Raw genomic sequence first — 24847 nt, forward strand, 5'->3', positions numbered from 1 at the left:
TTTCCACCGATTGTTTGAATTGTATCATCCGTTACTTTCGTTTGAAATGAATTCCGACCGTTCGGTCGTGCCGTAACCACGTTGGAAATCAAAAAAAGAGGTAAAATAATAATATAATAATCAAAAAATGTCTTTTAGTAAAATAAAGCGAAAAATCAAATCGGACGTTTTCTCTTTGGGATTTCTCATTCTTAATTGAATTGACTAATAACTAAAGTGAAACTAAGGCTAAAATCAACTCGCCTAGTCAAGCTCGTCCACAAAAAATAGGTTTTGAAAGTTTATCATTTCAGTTTCTTACTAAGTAAAACGGATCATTTTTAAAGGTCCAACACCTTTAAATGATCACTCTTCAAGTAAAAGAATCGCTTGATTCACGCTTAAGAAAGAACTACGTAGGTCTGATTTCCTCTCCAAAGGAGGGTACATAGGAGCAAAAGCCCCGCTTTTGTCGACCTCAAAAAATAAAAAGAAATAAAAGTTAAGATAACACAATTCCACAATTCTAAAAAATAGGCTGTTGTCTTTCGAGACAAACGTAAGAGGTGCTAATACCTTCCTCAAGCGTAAATACAACTCCCGAACTTAGAATTTTTATTTTTGACCGGTTTCCTTCGGTTTTTCCGACGTTTTCCACAAATAAACGTTGGTGGCGACTCCGCGCATCTTTCCTCCTTTGGAAAGCGCACCCGTGAGCCTCGCCCTCGCTCGCCCGCGAAGGGCATGTTGCGACAGTTGGCGACTCCACTGGGGATCATTTTTGTGAGTTAGGCCTATTTTAAGGAATTGTGGATTTGTGAAACTTTGTGTGTGCATTTGTTGAACTGTGTAAAATGTTAAATAACTGTTGTCTATTTCGCATTCTTTACACTGTATTATAAGCACCCACGGGTTTGAGTAAAAAAGGGGCCCTATACCCGGATTCATGGGAATTTAAGGAGTGGAGGTGAATCTATCATCATGCTAAGTCTCCGGCTTGCTTGATAATAGTGAAACTTCGTCTAGAGCTTTCTCTCTTTATAATGTGTTGTCGTTGGTATTCCATACCGCCACAATATTATTATCTTGAGTGATGATACCTCTAGAGAACGGCCGTGTGAGTTATGAATTGTTGGGGAGTAGTTATTAGAGACCTCTAGATATTGTCCTATAGGTTCCCAAATAGGGGCAAAGAGCAAACACGCTCCGTGCCATTCGTTCTCATGCATTTTTTGGTAAATAGCACTAGTTTATAGTTTTGCTAGTGATGTTTGGTTTCTTTAGAGTACTACGTAACCTTTTTAAAACAACGTTGAGGCGCCATCATTCCCAAAACGTAGCATTAAAGTTGGATCTTTGCAATCTCGTATGTGTGAATTACCCCTTTGTGTTGTTTTCTTTCCGTTTCATGCATGCGCATCTGCATCATACCGTCACACATGCATTGTATGTGGGTCTCGTCTTTTGTCATGGGAGGCCGGAAGATCCATATCGCCTTCTTAACTGCACACATGGGGCACTGCGCCCCCGAATGCGCAAGTAAGGAGAGATGATTTTCCGGACTCTCGTGTCCGTAAATGCATTCATATCATGCATCGCATAAGCATCCCTTCATGGCATCATAACGAACATATCGTTCCTGCATTTGTCCATTATCACATTCCCATTTTGCATGAGTCATTGCATCATCATGCATATGCGTTCAACATACTTTTTGTTCTACATGTTTGCTCATACATGATCCTTGTATTTTCCTCTACAAAACAAAAACAAAAAAAAGGGGAAGCATGAAAATTCATGATGCATTCTTAGTTGCATGTGTTAGGTATCATGAGCCAACCATGTTGGGATTATAAACCCATTTCTAAAATTAAAAAACAAAAAACACAAACAACAAAACAAAATGATTGAGCATGGTACCTAATGCGTGGTTAATTAAGAAAGGATGTCTCTTCGGGCATCTCAATCTCATAATTATATTTTCCATGCATAGCATGCGTGTTCTTGAGTCTTTCATCTCTATGAAATGTTGTTGAAGTATTGGCGATCAAAATTGCCATTCTCTGGGTTATGGGGTTGAACCAAGCTCGTTCTTTTACGAAAAGGTTCATCGAGTCAAGTTGAAGTATGGAAGTAACCATCTTGCAAAAAATTGGGGCAGAAGATGGATCGGGTTACATCACTGCTTCGTCTACTGCCAAACACATTTAGGACTGTTAATATCCTTGTTACTTCCAGTTTCAACTTGACGAAGATGTCATTGGACCATGTTGAAAATCTAAATTGATTCAACCCCATATCCTGCATAAAATTCGCAATACTTCAACTGTGCATCATTCGCATACATCCATGTTATTCATTGGTTGCATTGCTCATTGCATTTTTTTCCTTGAAAAAGAAAAACTTAATCGTTGTTATAAAAAAAAAAGCATGCTTTACGGTGCCCTCATCGAACCTGTGCTAGAGCTAGAGTAATGGGTAAAGTAGAGGAGGTACAAGAGAAGATGAAGGCCGACATGGAGGCCATGAAAGAGAAAATGGCCGCAATGATGGAGGCCATGATGAGCATGAAGAAGATAATGGAAGCCAATGCGGTTGCAGTTGCCGCTACCGGCATTGTTGCTAAGGTGAACTCGAAGTCCCCATCGGGCCTCAACCAAATGAATCATCCAACCTCAGCTATGGTAGGCAAAGATTTGGGAAGTACGGGCGGCCCCCATTATGCGCAAAGTCAAAACAAGCATGCCTTCCCGCCATATGGCCTGCCTCCCAACTATACACCACCCAATGTTGCGTACACTCCCAATAAGAATGTCAATAACTCCACTCCTATACCCATTGAGAGCCAACAACCCCGAATGATCATGCACATGTCTCTTAAACCGTGGGGGAGACACATGAAATTCCCCATCACAATCTAGCCGACTTCGAGCCTTGGCTCGGATATGCCGCTGAAGGGCAAGCAGTTGGTGGTATACCCCTTGAAAACACTTCGGAAGGCCCTCAGTATCACCCCCAGCTACACCTCTTGCATTCCACAACAAGTAAAAACCCTCATGCTATGGCAGAAATGGGAAAGTTGGATCATCTAGAGGAAAGGCTCAGGGCCATTGAAGGAGGTGAAGATTATGCCTTTGCTAACCTAGAAGAGTTGTTCCTAGTACCCAATATCATCACCCCTCCCAAGTTCAAGGTGCTAGACTTTGACGAGTACAAGGGGACTACTTGCCCCAAGAACCATCTAAAGATGTATTGTCGGAAGATGGGGGCATACGCAAAAGATGAGGGATTGCTGATACATTCCTTCCAAGAAAGTCTTACTGGGGTAGCTGTTACCTGGTACACTAACTTGGAACCTTCCCGAGTCCATTCTTGGAAGGACCTAGTGGTTGCCTTCATTAGGCAGTGTCAGTATAATGGCTTCGGATAGGATGCAACTACAGAATATGTGCAAAAAGAGGGCATGGATCTTTCAAAGGATACGCTCAAAGGTGGAGAGACTTGGCAGCTCAAGTAGCACCTCAATGACAGAGAAAAACAATGATGACAATAATAGTAGACACATTACCAGTATTCTACTATGAAAAAATGGTGGGCTACACACCTTCAAGCTTTGATGATATGGTCTTCACCGACGAAAGGATCAAAGTGGGTCTGAAAAGAGGCAAATCTGATCATCTTGCTTTGATAAATGCAAAAAAAAAAAAGTTGGGGCAAATAAAGAGGGTGAGGATGAAGGAGAAGTTCGTGCTATGACTGCCATTCCTATACAGCCAAGTTTCCCACCAACCCAACGATGTCATTACTCAGCCAATAACCAACCGTCTCCTTACCCACCGCCCAGTTATCCACAAAGGCCATCCCTAAAATAACCACAAAGTCTGTCGTCCGCACTTCCAATGACGAACATCACCTTTAGCACAAACCAAGAGCACCAACCAAGAAATGAATTTTGCAGCGAGAAAGCCTGTAGAATTCACCCCAATTCCAGTGTCCTATGCTGACTTGCTCCTATATCTATTTGATAATTCAATGGTAGCCATAACCCCAACCAAGGTTCATCAACCTCCATTTCTCCGAGAATACGACTCGAACGGAACGTGTGCTTGTCATGGAGAAGCCCCGGGGCATTCCATTGAGCATTGTAGGGGCCTGAAGCGTAAGGTGCAAGGTCTAATTGATGCGGGCTGGCTGAAATTTGAAGAGAATCGCGTGTAAATCCTGACATTGACAAGAGGTGCCACACATGGGGCACTTTTGAAAGCTGTTGTTAGATGTCTCTGATGACTCATCAGGATTTTCAACTTTCACCGGAAGTGGGTGCAAGCCATTGGTCAGTTTGCTAAAGCGACCTATGCTCCTGAGTTTGGGACTTCCAAGACCGTTGGTGGGGGTGCCGTAAAACAACGAGTAAAGTTCAAAACAAATAAGTTTCAAAATAAAAATAAAAAAGGGAGTTCAAAAAGAAAAAAAAGCATTTGATTGACTGTGTTTTCAAGACGTTCATGTGACCTCATTTTATCATTCCAGAAAGTTTGTCTTTTTAGAGAGAAGTGAGTTATCAAGAATAGGATGTTGGACAAATGGTCTCAGTTACCTTAAGAAAAAGGGGGTTAAATTAAGATACAAAGACTATTCCCCAATTAAACTTTCACTCTCTCTTTTCGGATTAACAATGCACACGGGGACAACCCTTTCCTTATGTTCAAGAATCCCCTACAACAAGAGACCCACGGTCTCTTAATCCCTTTTCAGAAATAAGAAGAAGAGAAGAAGAAATCTCTCTTAAAAGAGACAGATTGTACAAGGAAAATCAACCAAAATTCCTTATTGAATATGCAAGTGGTTGACCAAGGAATCTTTTTGAGAGGATAAAACTTTTTGGGCAATGAAAACTCCCTTTAAGTTCGTGTTTCCAAGTCACCTTTGATGGTCATTCATAAAAAATTTGAATAGGTGTGACTCTTGGCAATTATTTTCTGAAAATCCCCTCTAGTAATCAATTACACATTATAAATTTTGAATTCAAATTTCTAGTGACTGTGATAAACATTTTTCAACTGCCGGTAATCGATTACCATAGAGAAAATCTCAATTTGAAATGATAGAATTCTTTGGTCAAACCTTTTGTATTTTCAATTTGGAAACTTCTTCCTAAAGATTCTAGAGATCAACTTGATCATATATCTTGATTTTCTTGGATTCTTGTCTTAAGTAAAACTTAGAAGCACTTGATCCTTTAGCATCATCAAGACATCAAAACATCTTGCTTCTACATAGGAGTCATTTGACTTAATCCATCAACTGAAAGATCCTTCAACTATTTCTCGTCCTTGGAAAATTCTTTTTGCAAAAATCAACTGCTTCTTTCATTCTTCCTTACTACGAGGTTGTGAAGACAAGACAACAATTGGTACCTCAAAGCCCTACACTGGGGCAATGAAAGGCACCATGCAAAAACCTCAAGCGAACCTAGGGGCAGATTAGAAGTTTTCACCCAATAGGTTCCCAGCTACAAGGTCATGACAAAAGATAACAATTGGTACCTCAAAGCCTTACACTGGGGCAATGAGGGGCATCGTGCATGGGCCTCAAGTGAACATAGGGGCAGATCAAAAGTTCTCACCCGTCGATGTTTTTAAACAAGAAAAAAAAGGGAGACAAATCCTGGAATTTCAATAGATTGATTAAACGTCAAACGGCTCCATTCCCGTCACTCCAAAATGGTCAAGTGACTAAATCAAACAGAACATACACTCTGAGGGAGTTCCCAGAGAGATTTGCAAAAGATAGGATAGGGTTGCATGAATTATCACCTTTTTCAAAAGGACAGTCAATCTGTGTTTTGCAAAAAGATTAAATCAAAATCAAAATCACAAAATAGGGTAAGAATGTCATGAACATTGTACAACTTTCCATTGCATTGCATTGTTTCATATGAGGTCAGCATTACCAAATTTCACAACAAAGGTTGCATGCGTCTGCATCCCTAAAAATCATGTTAACTGCATAGATTTCCTACATCTCGTGTCCAATCTTGTTGGATGACTGACCCTCTTGATGGGCCGACCTCTTGTTTTCTCATAAAGGTGGACCCTTGGGTACTAGTACCTATCTTCTTCAGAAGGCTACATGTCCTCGCCATCAGAGGACTACACGTCCTCGCCTTCAGAGGGCCGCACGCCCTCGCCTTCAGAGGACTACACGTCTTCAACTTTAGAGGACTACACGTCCTCGTCGTCAAAGGGTCATGTACCTTCACCTTCGTAGGGCTACACGCCCTCACCTTCAGAGGACTACACGTCCTCGCCTTTAGAGGACTACACGTCCTCGCCATCAGAGGACTACATGTCCCCCATTTTCAAAGGGCGACACGCCCTCACCTTTAGAGGACTGCACGTCCTCGCCATCATAGGACAACACTCCCTCGCCTTTAAAAGGCGGCACGTCCTGAACTTCAGAGGGCTGCACGCCCTCGCCTTTAGAGGGCTACGCGTCCTCGTTTTCAGTGTGCTCCATATCCACACCTTAAGAGAATATAAGGTCCTTTGCCCTTAGATGCTTCACCGAGACTTGCGCTCCCGGTTACGGGAGCCAGTTAGTTTCCTTTTATCAGTTCCTGGGCCACCCCCCTGATATTGGAGGGCGACCAACTGTGCGAGCACATCCAGAAAGGGAGGCTATCACGCATCTAGTATGCATACTGGGGCAAGATTTCACCCGTGCCGCTGTAAAAAGGCGAGTGTGGATCATGCGCACCAACACGACCACTTTTACATGGATATGGATGACGTTGCTATTTAGTAACATTCTGCCCGGCGACCACAATGCCAATCTCCCCCTGCAGATGTATCGGTTGGTCTGTGCCGTCATGACATAGGTAAGTATGCACATGGTTCAATTGATTTCTGATGTCATCTATTGTTTGCAGGGATCGCGCCCACAAGACGCCCAGTGGGCCCGAAGAAGTCCAACAGGGACCTGGGGTTTCCAGCTCTGGTTACGGGCCTCTGTCAGTCCTACAGGGTGCCCGTTCCCCCAGCGAGGTCATGCCATCGTGACATAGGTAAGTATACAGATGGTTCAACTGATTTCTGATACCATCTATTATTTGCAGGAATCACACCCACAAAGACACCCAGTGGACCCGGAGAAGTCCAACAGGGCCCTGGGGTTTCCAGCTCTGGTTACGGGCCTCTGTAGTCCTACAGGGTGCCCGTTCCCCCCGGCAAGGTCACGTCATCATAGGTAAGTGTGCACATCACTCAACTGATTTCTGATTTCAGCTATTGTTTGCAGGGATCGCGCTTGCAAGACACCCAATAAACCCGAAGAAGTCCAACAGGGTCTTGGAGTTGTCAAGCTCTAATTACGGGTCTTTGTCAGTTCTATGGAGTACCTATCACCTCCAGCAAGGTCATCAGGCCCCCTACTAATCGAGCTTTCATCAAGAAGTACTGCGTCTCCAGGCAGGCGCAGGGCGAAACACCACAGCAGCCTGGGGATGGCCAGCAGCGGGCAACAGACGCACTGCCATCACCTCTAGAGTTCACCTCAGCTCATCCACAAAAAGGTTAGAGCGTTGCTTACGACCCATGGCCGACCAATAGGCAACCAAGTCTAGAGCCAAAGGTAAGCAAAGTACTGGGTCCATGACCGACAAGCCATCAAGCGTCCAGCTCAAGACGTTAAACAAGCGCTACTAGGAGGCAACCTAGTACCTTTTAAATCTCTGCTTGTTATTTGATCACTTTTGTTTCTCAAGTCATAGTAGGACACACCTAGTTGCTCATGATCCTAGGAATTTAAATAAAACAAGCACAAGCTCAGAAGGTAGTCATACCTCACAAAATATATATATGTATGATTAGGTAGTGAAAATACCTAAGATATGCATGTATGTAAACAAAAATACTTCACAAAATATATATATGTATGTTTAGATATGCATGTATGTAGCAAAAAGATATCTCACAAAGTATATATATGTATGTTTAGGTAGCAAGATACCTTGTATATGCATGTATATAGCAAAAATATCTCACAAAACATATATATGTATGTTTAGGTAGCAAGATACCTTGGATATGCATGTATGTAGCAAAAATACTTCACAATATATATATATGTATGTTTAGGTAGCAAGATACCTTGGATATGCATGTATATAGCAAAAATATCTCACAAAACATATATATGTATGTTTAGGTAGCAAGATACCTTGGATATGCATGTATATAGCAAAAATATTATACGTATGTTTAGGTAGCAAAATACCTCATGGAAAAAAAAGAGAGCAAAAAGAGAGCGAGCAAGAAAAGAATAAGAAGGAAGAAAAAAAAATAGAAAATAATAAAGGTTGTCTAGCTAAAAAACGACATGCTTGTGAAAAGAGATAACTTCCAGCTTTTCTTTGAAAAATTCACTGATCATAACCAGTTTTTGAAAAAATGTGTATACATTTTAAGGGTGAGTGTTGTGAAAATTTTCCCGAACGCCCAAAATGGACTCGGATGAAAGCATGAATTGATAAAAAAACATATTTTGGAAACACTAGGTTGACTTAAGTAGGGAAAATGAATCATGAGCCCTAGTGTCACATGACCATAAAAACTTGATGCTTGAGTGTCCACATGGGTGCATGCATGACCAGTTTTGCATAAAATTTCCTAATCATCATTGTTGCATATGTATCATGGAAATAATGTGGGACGTCCCCTTTATCCCCGAACCGCTGGCCAAACCCTGACATATATCGTGACCAGCCGTTCTACAAGCCTTGAGCCAAAATCCCAACTTATCATAAACCTTGACCCGGGGTGAGAATGTCAATCCTTGTCCTCGGAAGAAAACACAAAGAGAAGGAAAATTCCCAATCCAAGAAAGGGAGGAGACACAAAACAGAAAGAAAATTCCCAATGAAAGAGTGGGAGAAAGCAAACAAAAAAGAGAAAAATTCTCGATCAAGGATCGGAAGAAAACAGAAGAAATATGCAGAAAGGTCTTTGGACCAGACAATATCTGAGCAATACAGAATTGTCACCAAGTAAACAAAAAAAGAAAGGAAACCACGACCCAAAGTGGCCCTCTCCCTTTGATTGCCAACCAAAATCCTGTGCGCTAGCGACTTTCTCGCCCCGCACTAAACAAAAATAGAAAAGGAAAAGGCAGAAACACTCAAAGCCAAATTTCCCACCAAGAAAAAAAACAAACCATTCCCAAGAAAAAGTCCTATTGATCTATGATCACGCATGTAATCTTTGATTTGATAGGAAATGATTTGCAAAATCAAGTCATGACATATCTATGGTTCGGAATTAGGATAAAACACTTACCTGTGTGAGATTGATACACTTTGAGTGATTTTCTTCTATTTTTGTTGAACCCAGTGCTTCCTCTAAATGGTTGTTTAGAAATGAAATGCTAACATCCAAAATCTCATTTACGGTTATGAGAAAATTTCATCAGCATACTCTCCTTCCCTGATAGACACATTGTTTTCATCCAAAAAGCATATGTTGCTCTGATCAGTTGGAAGTTTTGTCTCTTTACTAAAGCATGTTCGCATTTTGGTGAAGAAAACACCGAGACTATTTTAGTCTCACAGTCGGCAAGAACTACGTAGGTCTGAGTTCCTCATCACAAATTGAGGATACGTAGGAGCAAAAGCCCTGCTTTTGTCGACCACCCCACTTTTTGTTACTGTGTCCCAAGAGTCCGGTGGCATGCGGAGCCACATGACCGTGGGATCCCCAAATTCGTATGTTCCATCATTTATCATTTGTATGTTATCTTATTTCTATGACTTGAGGGACTAACGTTTGTTTCATGTTGATTAACATTTGTTTTGTGCATATATTTTGTTTGAGTTGTTACGTCGGTACTTGTTTCGTTGTTATCAATAATGTTTGTTGAAATTCTGGAACCGTGTAGAGTTTTTCATTTAGAAACGTCATCCTAAAAAATAAAATGAACCAAAAATCCTAATAAAAAGAGAGAAGCGTTGTGAATAAAAGTCATGTTCATAAAGAAAAGAAAAAGGTTTGTATATATACATGTATGTAAAGGGAAAATGTGTATAGAAGGTTTTTGTGTGTGTAAGTGATGCGTGGAAAGAAATTCTTGTGTGTGTGAGCAACGAATGTATATAAAGAAACTTTTGTATGAGCCATAGGTGTGCATTGGAGAAAAACGAAAAAGATCTTTGAATGTAAATAGGGTTTGATCGTGTGACGTAAAGAGAGAGAGTTCCAATGCGTATACAGAAAAAGTTCGTCATGTATAAGAGTGTAGATGTACAAAGAAAGGTTTTCCTCATAAAGGACCACATGTGTATAATTTTGTGAATATATAAAGATGAAACAAAAGGAAAAAGAAAGAAAGACCGCGAAGGTCGACATGTTATAGTTAAGAAGTATAAATCATTCGTAAAGAGCAAACGTATCTTCTGGAAACAAGGGACTGATGCTAAGAGTTTATTTTCCGGAACAAACCGAGATAAGGATGGATGAATTCATTGAACTGATGAAAGAACATAACTTGGAAACGTTGGGTCTATCTGTGTAAATTCCCAACCGTAGTATCACAATGCCATAAACGGGATGCTTGAGTGCCCACCTGGCTGTAGCCATGACTAATTTTGCACGTTATTTTCAAATCATCATTGTCACACGTGCCTTATGGAATAATACGGAAATTCGGGCCGAGATCGACACCTTGTCACCTAAATTTGTTTCGCCCCAGACATCAAGATTGGGTTCCCACGATAAAAGACCCCATTGAAACACAACCTTAGACCTTTTTGAACCTTGGCCTGTAAAAAAGGAATCCTCATTCTTTCCCCCGAAGCAAAGGACAGCAGAATCTCCTCAAGGGAGAGCAAATAGAATGCTAAACCCGATTTCCCAAAGAAAGGGATGGGGGAAGGAAAAGTGAAAAGAAAGAAAAGGAAGAAATGGAAAGAAAGAAAAAAAAAAGAAAAATGAAAATAAAGAAAAGAACAAAAGAAAGGAAGGAAGGATTCCCGATCAAAGATCGAAAGGAAGTGAAAAGGGAAAAGAAGCAATTCTCGATCAATGAAGGAAAGAGGGCAAAAATTCTTCAAAGCCAGATTGCCACTCATAATCATTCTTGATTGGCAATATCCCACCCCACATGAACAAAGAGGAAAAAACCGAAACAACCAGCTTCCTCTATAAAAAAACACCACCCTCGAGAAAATCCTATTGGTCCGTGATCGTACGTTTGATCTGTGATTCGATAGGAAGTCGCGTGCAAAATAGAGTCATGGTGCAGTTATGGTTTGAGAATAGGATAAAACACTTGCCTTGTGAGTTTCATACACTATGAGTGATTTATTTTCAGCTTACCCCGATGTTTCCCCTGCGTGTTCATTTGAAAGCTAGAAGTTGACATCCTACCCTTCATTCTCGGTTACAAGGAAGATTACCCTTGGCACAAGTATATTGTTTCCCTAAGATGTGGTGCTCTCGCGAATAATTTATTTTTCTTTGCAAAAAGCATGTTATCCTTTTAGGTGGAAAAACCCGGTGGACCGTTCGATCCCGCCAACACCCTTTTTTGGAGCCACATGAATGTTATTGCTTAGGGCTGTTCATGTGTCCTCCATTTTTGAGTTTGGAGCTGTGTTTCATGATTGCCTAAGTGAGGACCCTCAAGGCAATCCTCCATTCTCACCCTTTTTCGGAGCCACATGAATGTTATTGCTTAGGGCTGTTCATGTGTTCTCCATTTTCGAGTTTGGAGCTGTGTTTCAAGATTGCCTAAGTGAGGACTCTCAAGGCAATCCTCCATTCTCACCCTTTTTCGGAGCCACATGAATGTTATTGCTTAGGGCTGTTCATGTGTCCTCCACTTTCGAGTTTGGAGCTGTGTTTCATGATTGCCTAAGTGAGGACCCTCAAGGCAATCCTCCATTCTCACCCTTTTTCGAAGCCACATGAATGTTATTGCTTAGGGCTGTTCATGTGTCCTCCACTTTCGAGTTTGGAGCTGTGTTTCATGATTGCCTAAGTGAGGACCCTCAAGGAAATCCTCCATTCTCACCCTTTTCCGGAGCCACATGAATGTTATTGCTTAGGGCTGTTCATGTGTCCTCCACTTTCGAGTTTGGAGCTGTGTTCCATGATTGCCGAAGTGAGGACCCTCAAGGCAATCCTCCATTCTCACCCTTTTTCGGAGCCACATGAATGTTATTGCTTAGGGATGTTCATGTGTCCTCCACTTTCGAGTTTGGAGCTGTGTTTCATGATTGCCTAAGTGAGGACCCTCAAGGCAATCCTCCATTCTCACCCTTTTCCGGAGCCACATGAATGTTATTGCTTAGGGTTGTTCATGTGTCCTCCACTTTCAAGTTTGGAGCTGTGTTTCATGATTGCCCAAGAGAGGACCCTCAAGGCAATCCTCCATTCTCATCCTTTTCCGGAGCCACATGAATGAATTGCGTTGTCATTCATGTGTCCTCCATTTTCGAGTTTGGAGCTGAGTTTCATGATTGCCTAAGTGAGGACCCTCAAGGCAATCCTCCATTCTCACCCTTTTCCGAAGCCACATGAATGTTATTGCTTAGGGCTGTTCATGTGTCCTCCACTTTCGAGTTTGGGGCTGTGTTTCATGATTGCCTAAGAGAGGACCCTCAAGGCAATCCTCCATTCTCATCCTTTTTCGGAGCCCCATGAATGAATTGCGTTGTCATTCATGTGTCCTCCATTTTCGAGTTTGGAGCTGTGTTCCATGATTGCCTAAGAGAGGACCCTCAAGGCAATCCTCCATTCTCATCCTTTTCCGGAGCCACATGAATGTTATTGCTTAGGGCTGTTCATGTGTCCTCCATTTTCGAGTTTGGAGCTGAGTTTCATGATTGCCTAAGAGAGGACCCTCAAGGCAATCCTTCATTCTCATCCTTTTCCGGAGCCACATGAATGTTATTGCTTAGGGCTGTTCATGTGTCCTCCACTTTCGAGTTTGGAGCTGAGTTTCATGATTGCCTAAGTGCGGACCCTCAAGGCAATCCTCCATACTCCACCTTTGTTCGGAGCACCATGACTGTCATTGCTTAGCGCTGTTCATGTGTTCTCCATTATCAAGTGCGAAGCTTCTGGTGACTGGGAAGCACGTTATTCTGTTGTTTTCCAGATCGGTTCCTTCGCCAAGTATGTGTATACGTGTATATGTGTATTATGTTCATTGTTCTTTGTTATTGTTTGTATTTTGTTTTGTGCAGAAGAAAAAAGAAGGAATGGAGACGAGAGTCGTCGTCACAGAAAGGGCAGGACGGACGAAATCAGTGTCCTATCTTTGCTTTCCTCTTATCTCCGATGAGAGGTAAGTAAAGAGGGGCAACTGTCATACCCTAATTTCGTCCGGGGGTTATTACTTGATGACATGCAATAAATGAAGTCCCGAGACGTCTCAGAAATCCAAAAGGAAGCAGGCTTGCGCAATCCGTGAGTTTCCGTAACTTCTTTGAAAGCCAAAAAAGAGTAAATACATAATCCGTAAGGATTCGTAACCTTGCGGAAGGAAAATAAGTATCGTTACGAAATTCGTAAAGTTTCATAACGTTACGGAAAAAGAATTACAAAAAAAATAGAAAAGGGGGGTGCATTTAGTAAAAAGGGGGGTGTAAATAGCAACCAGGCCCACTTGGGCCCTCCAGAAGATTCCTCCAGAAGGCTGTTGCTTCTGGAGGAAGCAACCTTGCTCGCCTGGGCGAGCTGGGCGGCAAGCTTCTCCCTTATTTTGCTATAAATAGGGGAAGAAGTGAAGAAGAAAAGGGTTCAGCTTCTTAGGCACTTCTCTCTCTCTCGAAATTGCTAAGGAAAATTAGTTCCGTGAAGAAAATTCAAGCCGAGACGCTTCCATAACGTTTCCGTGAGTAATTACGCGAAGATTCTCGACCGTTCTTCAAAGATTCATCGTTCGTTCTTCGTTTTCTTCAGTCTTCAACGAGTAAGTACCTCAAACCAAGCTTTTCAATTCATTATATGTACCCGTGGTGGTCCACATTTTGTTTCATGTATTTTTATTCTCGTTTTCATTTACTTTTTATACCCCCTTTTGACGTGCTTAAGCCATTTATTTAAGTCATTTCTCGCCTAATCTAAAAATAAAATGAATTTCCACCGATCGTTTGAATTGTATCATCCGTTACTTTCGTTTGAAATGAATTCCGACCGTTCGGTCGTGCCGTAACCACGTTGGAAATCAAAAAAAGAGGCAAAATAATAATATAATAATCAAAAAATGTCTTTTAGTAAAATAAAGCGAAAAAATCAAATCGGACGTTTTCTCTTTGGGATTTCTCATTCTTAATTGAATTGACTAATAAATAAAGTGAAACTAAGGCTAAAATCAACTCGCCTAGTCAAGCTCGTCCACAAAAAATAGGTTTTGAAAGTTTATCATTTCAGTTTCTTACTAAGTAAAACGGATCATTTTTAAAGGTCCAACACCTTTAAATGATCACTCTTCAAGTAAAAGAATCGCTTGATTCACGCATAAGAAAGAATTACGTAGGTTTGATTTCCTCTCCAAAGGAGGGTACGTTGGAGCAAAAGCCCCGCTTTTGTCGACCTCAAAAAATAAAAAGAAATAAAAGTTAAGATAACACAATTCCACAATTCTAAAAAATAGGTTGTTGTCTTTCGAGACAAACGTAAGAGGTGCTAATACCTTCCTCAAGCGTAAATACAACTCCCGAACTTAGAATTTTTATTTTTGACCAGTTTCCTTCGGTTTTTCCGACGTTTTCCACAAATAAACGTTGGTGGCGACTCCGCGCATCTTTCCTCCTTTGGAAAGCGCACCCGTGAGCCTCGCCCTCGCTCGCCCGCGAAGGGCACGTTGCGGCAGCACGCAGAGGCCGGCCCAGGGTGATGCACCACAGGCCGCAGACACGCCGCCACCTCATCAGGCTGGCCCAGCTGGGTCATTTGATTCGGAGCAGTATTTACGGCATTTGGTTCGCCAGCAGGCGGCCAACCACCGGGCGCACGTACAGACCCATGACTGTCTTTACCAGCTGAGCCTTAGCCTGCAGAGCCAGGGTTTTACTTCTTTTCCATGCTCTACTCCGGATCAGTTCAGGACAGAGGTCCCCGGAGATTAGCCTGAGGCCCAGGCAGGGGAGGCACCCGCAGAGGCTGCCGGCGTGGCAGATGAGGCCCGCGAGGACGAGGAGATGACCGATTTGCTTGATTTCTTGGGAGGGAGCGGAGCCACATGAATGGGAGATCCCTAGATCCGTATTCCTTTTTTATGTTATGTTTATGTTTCATGTTTTTCCTATTACGTATCATTTTATTTTTGTTTAACTAAGGGACTAACGTTTATTTCATTTTGATTGACTTTTGTTTTGTGCATACATGTCATTTGAACTGTTACGTTAGTATTTACTTCGTTGTTGTCAATAGTGTTTGTTGAAGTTCCGAAATCACGTAGAATTTTTCATTTAGGAGCGTCGTCCAAAAAAAAAGAATGATGATGAACCAAAATCATGATAAAAAGAAAGAAGCGTTGTGAATAAATGTCTACGTATATAAAGAAAAAGAAAAATGTTTCTCATATATGAATGTAGAAGGAGAATGTGTATAGAAGGATTTTTGCGTGTGTAAATAATGTGTGAAAAGAAATCCTTGTGTGTGTGAGCAATGAGTGTATATAAAGAAACTTTTGTATGAACCACAGTTGTGTGTTGGGAAAAACAAAAAAATCTTTGAACATGAATAGGGTTTGTATATAGACCGTGTGACGTAAAGAGAAAGAGTTCTAATGCATGTACAGAAAAAGTTCGTCATGTATAAGAATATAGGTGTACAAAGAAAAGTTTTCCTCATAGAGGACCATGGGTGTATAGTTTTGTGAATATAAAAATGAAACAAAAAGGAAAAAGAAAGGAAGACCTCGAAGGTCGACATATTATAGTTAAGAAGCAATAAATTATTCGTAGAGAGCAAACATATCTTCTGGAAACAAGGGACTGACGCTAAGAATTTATTCTCCTCAATAACCGAGATAAGAATGGATGAATTCATTGAACTGATGAGAGAACATAATTTGGAAACGTTGGGTCTGTTTGTGTAAATTCCCGACCGTAGTATCACAATGCCACAAACGGGATGCTTGAGTGCCCACCTGGCTGTGGCCATGACTAATTTTGAACTTTGTTTCCAAATCATCATTGTCACGCGTGCCTTGTGGAATAATATGGAAGTTCGGCCCGAGACCGACTCCTTGACACCCAAATTTGTTTTGCCCCAGATATCAAGATCAGGGCTCCCACGATAAAAGCCCTCTTTGAGACACAACCTTAGACTATTTTGGACCTTGGCCTATCAAAAGAATCCTCATCCTCTCCCACGAAGCAAAGGACAACGGAATCTCCTCAAGGGAGAGCGAATAGAATGCTATAACCTGATTTCCCAAAGAAAGGAATGGAGAAGGAGAAGTGAAAAGAAAGAAAAGGAAGAAATGGATAGAAAGAAAAAGGAAAGGATGAAAACAAAGAAAAGAACAATAAAAAAGAAAGAAAAAGAAGGATTCCCGATTGAAGATCGAAAGGAAGTAAAAAATCGAAGGAAAACAGAGTAATTCTCAATCAATGAAAGAAAGAGAATAGAAAATCTTCAGACCGGATAAATTTTCGGCAAGGTAGGTGACTGCCGGCAAAGGAAAACCCATTTTTTGGTGGTTCTTCCTTTCGAGTTGCCATTCAAGGTCATTCTCGATTGGCGATATCCCGCCCCACATAAACAAAGAGGTAAAGGCCGGAACACTTGGATTCCTCCCCAAAAAACACTACCCTCGAGAAAATCCTATTGATCTGTGATCGTACGTGTGATCTTTGATTCGATAGGAAATCGTGTGCAAAATAAAGTCATGGTGCAGTTATGGTTTGGGAAAAGGGTGAAACACTTGTCTGTGTGAGTTTTTATACACTATGAGTGATTTATTTTCAGCTTAGCCCGATGTTTACCCTGCATGTTCATTTAAAAGCTAAATGTTGACATCCTGCCCTTCATTTTCGGTTACAAGGAAGGTTACCCTTGGCATGAGTATATTCTTTCTCTAAGATATGGTGCTCTCGCGAATGATTTATTTTTCTTTGCAAAAAGCATGTTTGCCCTTTTTGGTGAAAAAAATCTGGTGGGCCATTCGGTCCTGCCAACAAATTTTATTCGGAACCCCATGAATTGCGTTTTCGTTCATGCATCCTCCACCAAAGAGTTTGGAGTCATGCTTCATGATTGCCTAGTGTGGACCCTCTAGTGCAATTCTCCATCCTCTTCTTTTATTCGGAGCCCCATGAATTACATTTTCGTTCATGCATCCTCCACCAAAGAGTTTGGAGACATGCTTCATGATTGCCTAGCGCGGACCCTCTAGTGCAATTCTCCATCTTCGTCTTTTATTCGGAGCCCCATGAATTGCGTTTTCGCTCATGCATCCTCCACCAAAGAGTTTGGAGCGATGCTTCATGATTGCCTAGTGCGGACCCTCTAGTGCAATTCTCCATCCTCGTCTTTTATTCGGAGTCCCATGAATTGTGTTTTCGTTCATGCATCCTCCACCAAAGAGTTTGGAGCCATGCTTCATGATTGCCTAGTGCGGACCCTCTAGTGCAATTCTCCATCCTCGCCTTTTCTTCGGAGCCCCATGAATTGCGTTTTCGTTCATGCATCCTCCACCAAAGAGTTTGGAGCCATGCTTCATGATTGCCTAGTGCGGACCCTCTAGTGCAATCCTCCATTCTCCAATGTGTTCTTCACCGTCAAGTGCGGACCCTCTTGACTGGGAAATGTGATCTTTGTTATTTTCCCGATTGATTCCTTTGCCAAACGTGTATATATGTATATTATATTATTGTTGTTTTTGTTGTTGTTTGTATTTTGTTTTGTGTTGTGCAGAAAAAAAAAAGAAGGAGTAGAGATGAGAGTCGTCATAAACTAATCACGAAAAGGGCAAGACGGACAAAATCAGTGTCTTATATTTGCTTTCCTCTTATCTCCGATAAAAGGTAAGTAAAGAGGGGCAACTGTCATACCCTAATTTCGTCCGGGGATTATTACTTGATGACATGCAACCTTTAATTGGCCGCTTCAAGATACTTGGTACCCTTTTGTTGCACAATATGTAAGTCCCGAGACGCGTCGGAAATCAAAAGGAAACAGGGTTACGCGATCCGTGAAATTCCGTAATGTGGCGGAAACCAAAAGGAGGTGTTGTTGCGCAATCCGTGAGTTTCCGTAACTTCTTCGAAAGCTAAAAAAGAGTAAATACATGATCCGTAAGGATTCGTAACCTTACGGAAAGAAAATAAGTATCGTTACGAAATTTGTAAAGTTTAGTAATGTTACGGAAAAAGAATCACCAAAAAAGGTAAATGAGGGTGCATTTAGTAAAAAGGGGGGGTACAAATAGCAATTAGGCCCACTTGGGCCTTCCAGATTCTTCCTCCAGAAGGCGGTTGCTTCTGGAAGAAGCAACCTTGCTCGCCTGGGCGATCTGAGCTCGCCTGGGCAAGCTGAGCTCGCCTGGGCAAGCTGAGCTCGCCTGGGCAAGCTGAGCTCGCCTGGGCAAGCTGAGCTCGCCTGGGCAAGCTGAGCTCGCCTGGGCGAGCTAGGTGGCAAGCTCCTCCCCTATTTTGCTATAAATAGGAGGAGGAGTGAAGAGAAAAGGGATTCAGCCTTCTTGGCACTTCATATTCTCTTAAATTTGTTGAGGAAAATTGTTTCCGTGAAGAAAATCCAAGCCGAGGCGTTTCCGTAACGTTTCCGTGGGTAATTACGCGAAGATTTTCAACCGTTCTTCGACATTCATCGTTCGTTCTTCGTTTTCTTCGATCTTCAACTGGTAAGTACCCCAAACCGAACTTTTCAATTCATTCTATGTACCCGTGGTGGTCCCCATTTGTTTCATGTACTTTTATTCTCGTTTTCATTTTGTACCCCCTTTTGACGTGCTTCAGTCATTTATTTAAGTCATTTCTCGCCTAATCAAAAAATAAAATAAATTTCCACCGATCATTTGATTTGTAATATCCGTTAATTTCTGTTAAAATGAATTCTGACCGTTCGGTCGTGTCGTAACCACGTTGGAAATAAAAAAAAGAGGTAAAATAATAATATAATAATAAAAAAATACCTTTTAGTAAAATGAAGCGAAAAAATCAATCAGACGTTTTCTCTTTGGGATTTCTCATTCTTAATTGAATTGACTAATAACTAAAGTGAAATTAAGGCTAAAATCAACCCGCCTAGTCAAGCTCGTCCCCAAAAAAGTCACTAAAAGGGGTTTGAAAGTTTATCATCTCAGTTTTCCTTATCAAAATAAATGGATCATTTTTAAGGTCCAACGCCTTAAAACGATCACCCTTCAAGTAAAAAGAATCACTTCATTCACTCTTAAGAAAGAACTACATAGGTCTGATTTCCTCTTCGATGGAGGGTACGTAGGAGCAAAAGCCCCGCTTTTGTCAACCTCAAAAATAAAAAGGAAATAAAAGGTTTCCTTCGGTTTTTCCGGTTTCCTTCGGTTTTTCCGACGTTTTCCACAAATAAACGTTGGTGGCGACTCCGCGCATCTTTCCTCCTTTGGAAAGCGCACCCGTGAGCCTCGCCTCGCACGCCCGCAAAAGGGCATGTTGCGACAAGAGCAAAAACAAAAAAAATTATAAACTAAAACAAACATAGGAAAAATAAAGTTACAAATCATGAATGTAAGTTTGTCAAGTAAGAATAACGCCTCAAAAAATCAACTCATTCACCTCTAAAGCCCCTCTCATTCATTATTGGAACACACACATCTCAAACAGATAACACTTCCTTCTCTCAAAAACTTCACATCTCACACTACACCACTACGCTATTCTCAATAACCTCTTAAACCATAATCCCAAACCCTTCACTCTCAAAAACTACTCCAATGGTTTAAACGCAAACAACAATGCGTTTGAACGATATAGTGTCGGTTCAACTATGTTGGTTCAACACAAGAAGGCCAAATGCAATGAAAAACAAAACCCTTACCTCTACTGGAAAGCACTGATTGCGTCAATCAACACTAGAGGGTGACGATGATCGACGTGGAATACACAAAGTACTGATTGCGTCAATGAACAGTGAAGGGTGACGAAGAACGACAACTACCACCACTGGGAGAGCGATGATCGACGTGGACCTAGCATAGGAACGCTATCCTTCAACCATAGGAGGGATAAAATGGTGAGAGGGAATTCATCACATTTTCAATTAAACTGAAAACTATTAGAGATCAATTTGACACTATATACAAAAATTGACTCTTCATTTTCCAATATAACATTTTAAATTGTCATATTAGTCCCTATGACGTGGCATTGCTTATTTCCCAATTACGCTTGCCACATGTGCGTTCAGGTGGCACTTAACGTGCCACATCACACATTTACTAACGGTGTTAGGAGACTACTAATGACAGGGACTAACTGGCAAATAGAATGTAAAGTCGAGGATCATTTTGATATTTTTTAAATCTCAGGGACCAAATTGATAGTGCCTCCAAAAGTGATGGACTAATTTGGTACTTTACTCTTACTCTTTATCAATTTGTGAGTCTTGTTGGACCGGGAATTGGTTGTGTAGATATCAATTCATATGAAGAAAGGAGTCCTATGACTTCTTGATGTGATGAAAGATGGGGGTGGGCGAATGGAGGTGTCTTGGTAAGGATCATGAAAAAAAAAAAGAGTAACAATAGTAATATTAACAAAACAAAGTATTCTTGAAAAAACACAATTTTAAAGAACAATAAATACAAGGTCAACACTATCTTCTTAAAATCTTCTAACTTTTCAAGGTGTGAAGTCATTAATCAAAGTTTTAGAATTAATTATTTTTAATATTTTATTCTTAATGAATAAGATGACTAATTTATTTAATCTATCTTATAACATTATTAATCATACAAAGAATTTAAGTAATTTTATGTTGAAGTCCTTCTAATTCATTAGAACTAGTATGCCCGTCCATATGTTTGTTAAGGTAACTTTTTGCTTCAAAAAAAACTTAAGCAACGCCTTCTTTTAAATATATTCTAGATTATCCTTTCCATGATGAAAGAGAGGGATTGCTCCATGAGTTTTTTTAGAGTGTAAAAAAAAAAAAAACTTTGTAAGCTTTATTATGAAAATAGACCCTTATATTTTAATGATAAAATCAGACTTTTCAAACTAGACCTGAAAACCAAAATTTATGGCAAGTATAAAAATAAGACTCAACATGTAATTAAGGATTAAATTAGTTAAATATTATAAAATCTAACTTTAGTCTTTTTACTCCAATCGAGGAGTGTGTATAAAGAAATTATTTTAGTTTTTTTTTATACCAACAAATGTTAATTGCTAATATTGTTAGAAGAAAAAAATTAAAATCATGATTTTTTTTTCTTAACTATTTAACCTATTTTATATCTCCAAGAAAGTACTTTAGTGACTAATGGGCAAACATAAGTGGAAGGAGAGACTTCTTAGAGAAGAACAAGTACAAAGAGCTATAAAGGAGGAAGAATAAAATGAGAGTAATCTGAGGAATTTTTTTTTTAAAGGGCATTTGATTATAAATGAAAGAAGTTAAGGTTGTCTGTAAAAAAGAAAAAAGAAATTGCTTATAATTATCGAAGCACATAAACTAATAAAAGTATACGCCGTGTGAAGCACGAACCATGAATTTTGCAAGTCCAAAACTGACTTTGCTTCTAATAGCATCCAACAGCCACCATACCCGACGCGATCCGACCCGATCCGACGGACACAAAATCTTTGGTTTTTTCAACGCCTCACTCATCATGTCAATGCCTGCAGTTCAAACCTCTCTTTCTGTCGTGTTTTCTACGTCTGATTCCAAAACAACCCTTCTTTTGCTCTTCCACGTCTTCACCTTTTCGATCTCTTCTGCACCCCAACTCCACGCCCCTTCTTTCCCCACTCCATTTTTGATCCATTGTTTCTCACACGGGCACTACCTTGGGTTTTGTGCCTGATTCTACTTCCACGTGCTGGGGGAAGTGCAAAATTTTGTTCTTTAGCTCCAACTAGAAGTGGGTTTTCGCTGTGGCTTCTTCAATCTCAACATCAAAGCTACCATAATAGGTTTTGGTCCTCAAAACACTTTTTATTTATTTATTTTCTTTCTCTGTTGTATCAATTTTTGACTTTTAGTTCATGCCTTGTTGTCAATTTGCTTCTGTAGTTTGTGTTTGATGTAATTTGTGAATGAATTTTTAGAATCTCTTTGATGCTTTGTGTGTTATATCAGTATGGTTAGTTCCACTATTATGGCTGTTTCCAAGAAACCCCGGCTTAGGCTTAGAGATGTGGCTCTGTGCCGTCTGTTATCTGTGGTGTTTGTTACTTTATGTGGGGTTTTGCTTCTGATATTTCTCCTTGCATCAAATTCAACACCAATTGGGACTCATGATATGATAGACAATGCTGATGCATACCATCATGACATGAAGTTTGAAAAGTTGCATGATCTCCCACAGCAGAATGACTTGTCACTTAGATTGGAAAGGCTAAATGGGTTGCCACCTAGGAACTTGGATTTGTATCCAACTCTCGCTAAGGATCGTATTGTTGTAGTTTTGTATGTTCACAACCGGCCTCAGTATCTGAAAGTGGTTGTTGAGAGCCTTTCGCAAGTGGTGGGGATTAGTGAGACCTTACTAATTGTTAGTCATGATGGGTACTTTGAGGAGATGAACAAGATCATTAATGGTATCAAGTTTTGCCAAGTTAAACAGATCTATGCTACTTATTCGCCCCATCTGTTTTCTGATAGTTTTCCCGGGGTCTCAGCTAATGACTGCAAGGAGAAAGATGATGCTGGAGAAAAACATTGTGAGGGAAATCCTGATCAGTATGGAAACCACCGCTTGCCAAAGATTGTATCACTGAAGCATCATTGGTGGTGGATGATGAACACGGTATGGAATGGGTTGAGAGAGACAAGGGATCATTCTGGTCATATTCTTTTCATTGAAGAAGACCACTTCATATTTCCCAATGCGTATCGCAATCTACAGGTTCTAATTTCACTGAAGCCTAAAAAGTGTCCTGATTGTTATGCTGCTAATTTAGCACCTTCTGATGTGAACTCAAGAGGCGAAGGTTGGGCAACTTTGATTGCTGAGAGAATGGGGAATGTTGGTTACTCTTTCAATCGAACTGTTTGGAAGAAAATACACAATAAGGCGAGAGAGTTTTGTTTCTTTGATGACTATAATTGGGATATCACAATGTGGGCAACTGTTTATCCTTCATTTGGCAGTCCCGTTTACACGTTACGAGGTCCTAGGACCAGCGCCGTTCATTTTGGGAGATGTGGTTTGCATCAGGGTCAGGAGGAGAATAAGGCTTGCATTGATAATGGCATGGTGAACATTAATGTTGAAGAGCCTGACACAGTTTCTAACATTGAATTAAATTGGGAAGTTCACACCTATAAGAATCAGCCTGGTTATAAAGCAGGGTTTAAAGGTTGGGGAGGTTGGGGGGATAATAGAGATCGTCTCTTATGCTTGAGTTTTGCCAAAATGTACCACTCCACTGGCACAGCATCTCCATTGTAAGAGTTAGAATTTCTTGCTGCTGCATCTCTTTCTTCTTCTTCCTCTTTATTTTTCATTTGGTCTGTTATATGATAGAAGATTAGATTTTTCAATACAGGAATTGATATTAGACATTCATAGAGGGTGTTAGGGTTCATAATTACTTTGATAATCATCACTGTCTTATGTACTAGTTGTAACATTGAATGGATATTCATTCATATCGATTCTTCCTCACATGAAGGAAGTTTTTGCATTATGTAAACTGATCTCTCTCTCTCTCTCTCTCTCTCTCTCTCCATGTGAACATTTATAATGCTTAGTAATGGGAAACTGCATCTTTAACAGAAATGGATTCAGTACAGTAGGAAATCATACACATTCACACATTCATTGCTTTGCAACCGTTTGTTGAAGATTGGATGACTCAAATCTTAAATGGGTGTTTTAAATCTTATTGAATGCAGTGAGGCATCCAATCTTCATCCAATGGTTGTGATTTGCTGACTGCGTAAATGCATGTTATTCATACTGCTGGTAATCTGGATTCATGTTTGGGGCCTGAGACCTTTAATTTTCTATATGTGTTTTCCCATGTTTCAGTCACTGCATGAGAAGGCTCTCGTTGGTTATGCTACTGGAGAGTAACATTGTTGCATGCTTCTTTGTATCCTATCAGTGACTTTGCTGTAAGCTCAAGGATTCAGCCAAACACTGGACTCTACATTTAGTTTTAACCAAAATATATGGGTTATATCACTATTTAAATTTGAACTAAAGAAATAATATATGGATTCAAATACTGAAACAGTTCTGCACAAAAAAAAAAAAAAAACTGAAACAGTTACTAAATTAGATGGATAGGAACAGGTAAGGCACAACTGTAACTTAACTAATAGCAACGTTTTTGTTTATTATTGCTTCCATGACATTAATTAAGAAATCAAAAGGGAAAATTTTCCATATTTAATACTGAAATTTTAGGTTGTTTGTGGAGCAAAGAGCATTCTTTTGCAGTTACCATTAAATGACTTCTATGCCGAATAGGTTTTCGATGGGGTTGATAACCCTCTAGTTGGTCCCATTGAATATCTATTAGGCACCAGAGCATCCGAACCGTCCCCTCATGGGCAAGCAATTAAATCTATGGTATAGTAAACAATTTGATTAAGGAAAAGGGGAGGTTTAGGCTACTTAATCCACATTTAAGAAAGAATACCTAGATGGAAATTATTGCATGAAGGCCCACGGTCCAAGGCCC

General features: G+C 40.5%; 1 protein-coding gene across 3 annotated transcripts; it reads left to right on the plus strand.

Moving 5' to 3' along the window:
- The first annotated feature begins 21745 nt into the window (after nt 1-21745).
- Nucleotides 21746-24388, plus strand: LOC114403393 (alpha-1,6-mannosyl-glycoprotein 2-beta-N-acetylglucosaminyltransferase-like). Of its 3 annotated transcripts, none has more exons than XM_028366334.1 (3): nt 21746-22126; nt 22293-23603; nt 24190-24388. In XM_028366334.1, the coding sequence occupies exons 2-3, from the start codon at nt 22294-22296 to the stop codon at nt 24266-24268; spliced, it is 1389 nt and encodes a 462-aa protein (XP_028222135.1). In that variant the 5' UTR covers nt 21746-22126; nt 22293; the 3' UTR covers nt 24269-24388. The 3 variants fall into 3 exon arrangements, with proteins under 3 accessions (XP_028222135.1, XP_028222136.1, XP_028222134.1); XM_028366335.1 differs by having other exon boundaries at nt 21747-22126; nt 22463-23603; XM_028366333.1 differs by having other exon boundaries at nt 21747-23603.
- The last annotated feature ends 459 nt before the right edge of the window (nt 24389-24847 follow it).

The sequence above is a fragment of the Glycine soja genome, chromosome 20 (genome assembly GCF_004193775.1).
Source record: "Glycine soja cultivar W05 chromosome 20, ASM419377v2, whole genome shotgun sequence".
In the NCBI taxonomy this organism is placed as follows: domain Eukaryota; kingdom Viridiplantae; phylum Streptophyta; class Magnoliopsida; order Fabales; family Fabaceae; genus Glycine; species Glycine soja.